The sequence below is a fragment of the Bicyclus anynana genome, chromosome 4, assembly GCF_947172395.1.
Source record: "Bicyclus anynana chromosome 4, ilBicAnyn1.1, whole genome shotgun sequence".
Taxonomy (NCBI): Eukaryota; Metazoa; Arthropoda; class Insecta; order Lepidoptera; family Nymphalidae; genus Bicyclus; species Bicyclus anynana.
In genome coordinates this window covers 998,204-1,007,861 of record NC_069086.1, presented here as the reverse complement: position 1 = coordinate 1,007,861, position 9,658 = coordinate 998,204, and the positions used below count along the sequence as shown (strand labels likewise).

The 9,658-nt window shown below is 36.7% G+C and overlaps 1 protein-coding gene across 2 annotated transcripts; it reads left to right on the top strand.

The window, feature by feature from the left end:
* Nucleotides 1-744: 744 nt before the first annotated feature.
* LOC128198050 (uncharacterized) lies at nt 745-8,384 on the top strand. Of its 2 annotated transcripts, none has more exons than XM_052881203.1 (2): nt 745-856; nt 2,781-8,384. In XM_052881203.1, exon 2 carries the CDS (start codon nt 2,862-2,864, stop codon nt 5,913-5,915), a length of 3,054 nt encoding a protein of 1,017 aa, XP_052737163.1. In that variant the 5' UTR covers nt 745-856; nt 2,781-2,861; the 3' UTR covers nt 5,916-8,384. The 2 variants fall into 2 exon arrangements, with proteins under 2 accessions (XP_052737163.1, XP_052737164.1); XM_052881204.1 differs by having other exon boundaries at nt 2,781-8,370.
* The last annotated feature ends 1,274 nt before the right edge of the window (nt 8,385-9,658 follow it).

Sequence of the window (9,658 nt, the reverse complement as noted above, 5' to 3'; positions counted from 1 at the left end):
ACACTCGCAAATAACGTAGCTTTCTATTGGTAAAACAATTTTCCAAATCGGTCCAGTAGATCCAGAGATTACCTCCTACAACTACACGAACTTTACCTCTTCATATTTTTAGCATAGAAGTCTCTATTTCTCTTGGTCATACCACCACTCTTGAAGGACTGGACCGATTTTGCTAAGGGTAGGAGTAAGATAGAGAAGTTACAGGGTAGGGTAGGGTACGGGTAGGGAAGCGTAGGGGTAGTGTAGGGGTAGGGTAGGTTTATGGCCGGGTTAAGGGTAGTGGTAGGGTAGGGGTAGAGGTAGGGTAGTGGTAGGGTAGAGGTGCGGGTAGGATAGGGAAGTGGTAGGGTAGGGGAAGGATTGGCGTGAGATAGGGGTACGGGTGGGATAGGAGTAGGAAAGGGATAGGGTACGGGGAGGGTAGGGGTAGGATGGGGGTAGGGTGTTGGTAAGGTATGGGTAGGGTAGGGGTAGGTAGGGGTAGGGTGGGGGTAGGGGTTGGGTAGGGTAGGGGTAGGGTAGATGTAGGGGTTGGGTAGGGTAGGGTTGGGGTAGTGGTAGGGTAGGGGTAGTAGTAAAGTTGACATCGAAATTTACGCAGACGAAGTCGCGGGCGTCCGCTAGTAGATTGATAAAAGAAAAATAAACTCTGTTTCTCTCAATGTCGCGAAAGCGAATAGACAGATAATCGTAAGTATCGATTATAGAGTACATCTCTAAAGAATTGTCACATCACTACCGACGCGGACGTTTGACGTCTATGTTTTTGGCGGGCTCGGTAGAGAAAAAAGTGTGAAAAAAGTTAGAAGTGTTAGAAGATCTTAGTAAGTTTAGTTTGAAATAGGCCAGCAGTTTGGTAAGTGAAATTGTTATCATGTTGTCTAGATATAACCAAACAAATGTTGGTGCAAATGAGTTAATAGCACAATGACTGTTTGCGGACAGTGTATTAGTACTCAACAAAAGAATTAGTAAGAGACATTGCGAGGCTTGGGGTGGCTATAGGGGCGGTTGGAGGCCACTTGGGGTGAAACCCCAAAATCAGTTATTAGATAGCCAACTCTATTGTACTGGGAGTGATGGCTCAGAGATTAGGTAGCTAATTAGACCCACTAACAGGCAAGAGTAGTGGAGGACCAGTGTTCATGTAATTAGACCCACTAACAGGCTAGAGTAGTGGGGAAGCAGTAATATTAGAAAGGTAGCATGGTTAATGCTACAGCGAACACTGGTCAATCAGTAAATTAGACACCCACTAACAGGCTAGAGTAGTGGGGGCCAGTACTATTAGTAGGCATCATGTTTGGTGCTACAGCGAACACTAGTCAATCAGTAAATTAGATATCCACTAACAGGCAAGAGTAGTGGAGAACAAATGATCAGTTACTTAGACCCACTAACAGGCTAGAGTAGTGGGGGCCAGTACTATTAGTAGGCATCATGTTTGGTGTTACAGTACACTGGTCAATCAGTGAATTAGTTCCGCTATCAGTGTGAATGGTGGATAGTTAGTAACTAAAATATAGAAGGTAGGTGTGTATAGTATAGTAAACAATAGTAATGTTTTGGACAGACTATGATCATTGGCCCAGCAATTTAGACAATGATATTGTAGTATTTACAGAGTTACATCTTTACTTAGTTGCAATGACTTATTTAGAGAATACTTATAATTGTTATGCAGTATGAATTAACTTAGAATAATCGTCCAGTACCTCTGGTTAGATGTACTTGGCGACATGGTGGAGGTGCTGGGATCTTTTTATAAAAACATTAACATTATTGTCTGTATTTTCATAGTACATAATGAAGTCTAAATGTTTAAACACTAGCAATGTGGCAAAAGTAATATGCCATAGTTATTATAAGTCAGAATATGTCTCTATACCTTGATATTTAGTGTAATAATTATGAATGTAAACATGTACATGATGTTTACATCTGTTGGTATTAATTATTTATATTTAACTTAATAACACATATTAGGATCATGCTGTTAACTCTTAGTTAACACTTATAACATGGTATCAATTATAATTCAATTACAATTTTTTGTTAATTTAATTTACATTCATCACTTTGTAAGCATACAAAACAGAGTGTAACATTCTTTTGTAATGTAATATTGAGAGTTATAATTAAAATATTCTTAAAACTAGCCGGAATGAACATTTATTAAAATAAACAAAGAGTTTTTTAAATTAGTATGTAATTAATGGCAAATATTTTAATAAGGTAGTATTATTATTTATTGGAGCATACTATTAGTCATACTATGAGCATAATTATTTACATAAAGACAGTTAAGATACCATGAGGCTATTAAAGAAGCAAAAATAGTAATGTTGGTACTTTGGGATTTAGATCAAACATCAAAGTACAGCAATATGCCTACTTATTAGTACTTGACTTATGCCTTAATATTGAATGTATGAAAAAAAAGGGGTTATTTTTTACAGAAGTTTAATAGTGAATAGTAAATTTTTAACCTAACTGTATATGATGGTGTTTAAATATTTAAGTATAATATACATACAAAAAAGTATGTTAATCAGGTACTCTCTGAATTTCCTTAGAATGAAAACAATCCTATAAAATAATGCAGTTTAATTTAATATGAGTCATAATGAAGTGAACCATAAGAAATAACAAAATATTTACCTTTTTTGATACAAATAGGTACAGAGTAAATAGAGTTTAAGAATACTAAGTCTTAGTACAGCCGTTTTAGTTTATGGTCATATTATTATGCAACTCTGACCTACTGAATTTTGTTTTAGATCAGAATTTTGGTTGTTCATAAGAAACAGGATGGATTGAGTGTCTGTTCTTGGGTTATACTGTAAAAAAAAAAAAAAAAAATGGAAGTGGTCATCCAAACTCGGGTAAAATTGCTTTACGAGGCCGTTCAAACCCATATAAAGACAGCTCAAGATATGCTTTTAGACTTTGTTAAAAGTGAAGAGAATGTAAGAAAGTTGGAAGTTATTAGTGCTAAATTAAAAAGTGGCAATGATAATTTTGTTGCGGAAATGCAGAATTATTATAAGGTACTGACCGCTGCACCCGACATAGATGAAATCAACCAGTTTTCTGTAGTGCAGATTCAAGCGGAGGAGCTGATAACAGAAATATGTGTTACTCTTAAACAAAATGAAAGAAAACCAAGTTCCACCACAAGCGACAAAGTTATGGATGTTACGGCTAAATTACCAAGGATGGAATTAGCCAAGTTTAATGGCAATATCTTAAAATGGTATGAATTTTGGGACCAGTTTGCTTCAAATGTGGATAGCAGAAATATTTCTGACGTTGACAAATTACTCTACCTGCATTCAGTCCTCGAAGGAGAAGCCAAACAGGCCATTATTGGATTAGACACCACGAGCAAAAATTACAGCGTTGCTGTAACCACATTAAAAGAGAGGTATGGCAAAGCAAGTGCAATAATTGATGCCCATTATGTTGCACTCTATAGAATTCAATCAGCACCTACGAATAACATAAAAGATAGTAGATGTGTTTTAAACGAAATTGAGAGACACCTTCGAGTATTGAGTTCTTTGGGTGAAGACGTGAATCATAATCATCTAAGAGTCATGATAATGGAAAAATTTCCTGAAGACCTTATTTATGAAGTACGGATGAAAATGTGCGGAGAAGATGACTCTATTGATAGTATAAGAAAAAATTTAGAATATATTATATCAGCCCGGGAAACATCAAGCAGATTCAAGAGAGAAGGGACTGATATAAAGAACATGGAACGGTCTGTTATCGAAGATAGATCGGACCAGGAAAATTTTACATTACGTTCTCTACATGCTAGATCTGAAGTAGTTAGTGGCAATAGTGGTAGTAGACAAAACAAATTTACTACTTGGAGAAAAGACAGATCAAAATTTGATAATCGTCAGTTAAACAAATTTAAACGACCCTCTCGAAAAAGGCCATATGAAAACTCTGACAGGACTAACGAACCACCTAAAAGGAAAACTATCAAATGTATATTTTGTGGACAGGTGCATTTTAATGATGAATGCACAACATATATATCAATACAAGATAGAAAGTCTCAGTTAGGTACACGCTGTTTTATTTGTTTTGGGGACAAACATAAAGCTGATAGTTGCCGTTTTAAACAAAAGTGTAGACATTGCGGTAGATTCGGCGCCCACAACCGTGCACTGTGCCCCACGAAATTTAAAGGACAAAGTAAAACGCATCATACAGATAATTTACATATTAACACTGAGATAGCTGATCTCAGTGTTAATACTACTACGGTGTTACAGACTTGTTTAGTAAAAGTAAGCTCAAATACTGATTCAACACAGTTACCAGGTAGAATACTACTTGACTGCGGTAGCCAACGCTCTTATATAATTGAATCTTTTGCAAATTCTTTAAAGTTACCTATAATGGAAACTACAAATTTATCAATATTTACTTTTGGCGCGAAATCACCACATCATATCGAAAGTCCTATAGTAAATTTCAATATCACCACACGAACTGGTATTAAAAGACTATTATATGCGAATGTAGTACCCCACATTACACGTGACATAAAAACGCCAAAATTTGATAAGTCAGTTGATGTACGGAATGATATTAGATTAAAAAACTTAACGTTGGCAGATGATGGGTCACGTGGTGATGAAATAGATATTTTGTTGGGTAACGATTATTATCACTCTTTAATGTTACAAGATAAAATATCAGTTGCTCAAAACCTATTTTTAGTAAATTCAGATTTTGGATGGGTATGGTCAGGAAGTTTCAATAAGATGCCTGACAAGTCAGATCAGTTAACTGTACTTACTTATTTTCAATCAAATGGTAATTTTGATAACAAGTTAAATGTACCAGACCTTCCACTAAAGTATGATGATGTCAAAAAACTGTGGGATCTTGAATCAATAGGCATAATAGACTCACCTAAATCGACTCGTGATGAAGAGGCCATAAATCAATTTAATGAAACCATTCAGTTTAAAGGTGGTAGATATTATGTTCAATGGCCTTGGACAGTGTTTCCACCAAATCTTCATGATAATTTAGGTTTAGCTTTTGGCCGTCTCAACAGTTTGTTAAAACGTTTAGATGCTACCACAATCAAAGCATATGATCAGGTTATTAATGAACAAATACAAAGTGGGGTTGTTGAAATTGTACCAGACCCAAAAGCTACACAAAGCCACCCAGTCCATTACCTTCCCCACCATTGTGTCTCCCACAGAGACAAACCCGGTAAGCTACGAATAGTTTACGATGCCTCAGCCAAAATTAAAGAGAACCATAGTCTCAATGAATGTCTATACCGTGGACCGTTAATGTTGGAAGATCTTACAGGGTTATTAATTAAGTTTAGACAACATCGAATAGGAATTGTAGCCGATGTGGAAAAGGCTTTCCTTCAATTAGGGCTGCAAGAACCAGATAGAGACGTCACGAGATTTCTGTGGCTGAAAAATATTAACCATAGATCTCCTGATAATATTTTATATTTACGGTTTTGTCGCGTACCATTCGGAGTAATAGCTAGTCCATTCTTGCTGAATGCTACGATTCGATTCCACCTAATTAAATTAAAAAACGAAGTGGCAAAACAATTAGCAGAAGATATATATGTAGACAATATAGTAACATGTGCACAAACTGTACAAGAGGCATGTGATATATATACGATAGCCAAACAATCATTTGAACAGCTTTCAATGAATTTACGTGATTGGAATTCCAATTCTAAAGAACTGTTGTCCCATATACCTAATGAATTTGTAGTAAGTGATCAAGACAGACATGTTAAAGTATTAGGGTTGGTTTGGGACATCGATAACGATAGTCTTCATATTAAACCTCAACGAGATAATAGTGTAACATACAATGTAAAAACAAAACGTGACGTTTAAAAGGTTATAGGTTCGATTTATGATCCTTGCGGTTTTGCAGTACCTGTGATGCTATCCGCAAAACTATTTTTTCAAAAGTTATGGAAACTAAAGAGTAAATGGGACGAGAAATTACCGGACGAGTTATTAGGCGAATGGGGAGAGATAACAGAAAAGTTTAAATACATAGACAATATAAAAATTAGTCGTTATTTCGCGCGAGATTTGGACATAGAAATGCTGAGTAATAACATTCAATATCAATTACATTGTTTTACGGATGCATCCTTAACATCTTATGCGGCAGTCATTTACCTACGTAGCTCCGCAAATAATAATAATAGTGTTAATTTTGTTATTGGCAAGTGTAGACTAGTACCTCTAAAGAACAAAGATAATTTACAAATTCCTAGATTAGAATTACTAGGCGTACTTATAGGACACAGATTAATTAATTACGTGTCAAAAATATTACGGCTTCAAATTAAAGCACAATATTTATGGACTGATAGCCAAATTGTTTTGAGCTGGTACAAATCAGAGAAACTACTCCCACCATTTGTTTCACGTAGAATTGCTGAGATAAAACAAAATAGGTCCCTAGAAATCCGGTATGTTCCAACAAAACTTAACCCAGCAGATGTAGGTACTAGGGTAGAGAGGGTAGAGTCCTATCAGGAATGGCTTAAAGGTCCTTTATTTTTGATGGAAGACTCAAAACAGTGGCCAACACATATCAGTCACGAGATAGTTCAGATGAAAACCTTTTTGGCCGGGGAGGGTCGTAAGAGTCCAACGTCTACGAATAACTCCGATGAAACAGAACGAACACTTGAAACAATTCAACACTCTGATAGTCAGACAGAAGATATATTAAAATTACAAGCGGAATATTTTCCAAAAGAAGTAGGAGGATCTACAACAGACTTATCTAGAGTACTACAATTATATAAGGACCAAAATGGAATACTAAGATGCAAAGGTAGATTCAGATACACTAATTTAAAGCATGATCAAAAAGAGCCAATCTTGCTTCCTAAGAATGCAGAATTTACACATAATATTATTACTGAGTTGCATCAAAAGAATTACCATGTGGGTGTTTCGCATACATTGGCCTTACTAAGGGAACACTTCTGGGTTCCACATGGACGATCAACAGTTCAAAAAGTGATTAGAAAATGTCAACAATGTGTTAAATACGGAGGAGGTCCATTCAAACTACCAGCAATGCCTGACTTACCAGCTGAAAGAGTAAAACTGGGCTTACCTTTTCTCTTTACGGGTTTAGATTACTTTGGCCCTCTTTATGTCAGTGAAATGACTCTGGAAAAGAGATGGGTATGTCTATTTACATGCTTGACAATTAGAGCTATTCATATGGAAGTTGTGACAGATTTAACAGCTCAGGAATGTTTGTTGGCAATCAGGAGATTCGTAGCGGTCAGAGGTTTACCTCAATTGATTCTATCTGATAATGCTACACAATTCAAACTTACGGCCGACGTTTTAACATCTGATTATTGCATACAAAATAATGTGCGTTGGAAGTTCATCCCAGAATTAGCGCCATGGTTCGGCGGCTTCTACGAAAGACTTATAGGATTAGTGAAACACAGTATGAAAAGAACATTAGATAAGCATACTATAAACCACAATCAGTTATGCACTGTGATTAAAGAACTTGAGGCAGTTATTAATACCAGACCATTAACGACAGTAGGGACTGAGCTAGAACATGTATTAACACCAACAGATTTTTTACGCATAGGCGGGCCAGTTGTAGCTCAGATCTCGGATCGAGATTTTTTAGAATCAGCTACAGCGACTAAGTCGAATTTGATTGAAGGTTGGAAACGCGGTCAGACTATTCTTTTAGAATTCACAAAGATGTTCAATAACCAATATTTAACCAGTCTGCGAGAGCGACATGACAGACATCGGCAGCCAAGGACTGTAGTCGCTAGAGCACCTAGATTATCAGAAATAGTACAAATAAAATCAGACAGTAGTAGAGCACACTGGAAAGTCGGCAGGATTGTAGAGTTAATTAAAGGTTCAGATGGAGAGATTAGGGTAGCTAAAGTAAAACTACCCAATGGTGATACTTTGACACGTTCCATAGGCCATCTTTTTCCATTGGAGTTGGATGATCACGATAATACAGTAACCCTGAAGGATCCAACACTAACAGAAGATCAAACTACGGAAAACAACCAAACTTCGGAGCAAGAAGAAATAGCAATAGACGCAAATAAGCGACCTTCGCGTGCATCAGCAGTAAAAGCCAGAGAGAAAGTCAAGGAGTGGACTGCACAGCTAATGATTAACTTGTTTGAGCAGTGAAGGAATTCTAGTTCTTAGATAGTGACAGAAAGTAATTTAGTGATTGTACTACTTGTAATAAATAGTCAATTAGTAAAGTCAAAGTTTTATTTCCTTCTGCTGGTGGCAGTGTCGCGAAAGCGAATAGACAGATAATCGTAAGTATCGATTATAGAGTACATCTCTAAAGAATTGTCACATCACTACCGACGCGGACGTTTGACGTCTATGTTTTTGGCGGGCTCGGTAGAGAAAAAAGTGTGAAAAAAGTTAGAAGTGTTAGAAGATCTTAGTAAGTTTAGTTTGAAATAGGCCAGCAGTTTGGTAAGTGAAATTGTTATCATGTTGTCTAGATATAACCAAACAAATGTTGGTGCAAATGAGTTAATAGCACAATGACTGTTTGCGGACAGTGTATTAGTACTCAACAAAAGAATTAGTAAGAGACATTGCGAGGCTTGGGGTGGCTATAGGGGCGGTTGGAGGCCACTTGGGGTGAAACCCCAAAATCAGTTATTAGATAGCCAACTCTATTGTACTGGGAGTGATGGCTCAGAGATTAGGTAGCTAATTAGACCCACTAACAGGCAAGAGTAGTGGAGGACCAGTGTTCATGTAATTAGACCCACTAACAGGCTAGAGTAGTGGGGAAGCAGTAATATTAGAAAGGTAGCATGGTTAATGCTACAGCGAACACTGGTCAATCAGTAAATTAGACACCCACTAACAGGCTAGAGTAGTGGGGGCCAGTACTATTAGTAGGCATCATGTTTGGTGCTACAGCGAACACTAGTCAATCAGTAAATTAGATATCCACTAACAGGCAAGAGTAGTGGAGAACAAATGATCAGTTACTTAGACCCACTAACAGGCTAGAGTAGTGGGGGCCAGTACTATTAGTAGGCATCATGTTTGGTGTTACAGTACACTGGTCAATCAGTGAATTAGTTCCGCTATCAGTGTGAATGGTGGATAGTTAGTAACTAAAATATAGAAGGTAGGTGTGTATAGTATAGTAAACAATAGTAATGTTTTGGACAGACTATGATCATTGGCCCAGCAATTTAGACAATGATATTGTAGTATTTACAGAGTTACATCTTTACTTAGTTGCAATGACTTATTTAGAGAATACTTATAATTGTTATGCAGTATGAATTAACTTAGAATAATCGTCCAGTACCTCTGGTTAGATGTACTTGGCGACACTCAAGCCGGCCGAAAACTAAAACCCAAGTTATTCATGATCACAATTGAACCACTGGACCAACGGATGCTGAAATAACTAAAAAGAAAAGTAATAGCATTATGAAATTTTCATAAATAAGATTTCCTAAATTCAAAGCAACAATACTTACATTATGTATATTACATACATGTGATTAAATTTTGAATTCCGAGTAAGGAATACTTTGGTTCTGGAAGGTTCTTTGTGGTCG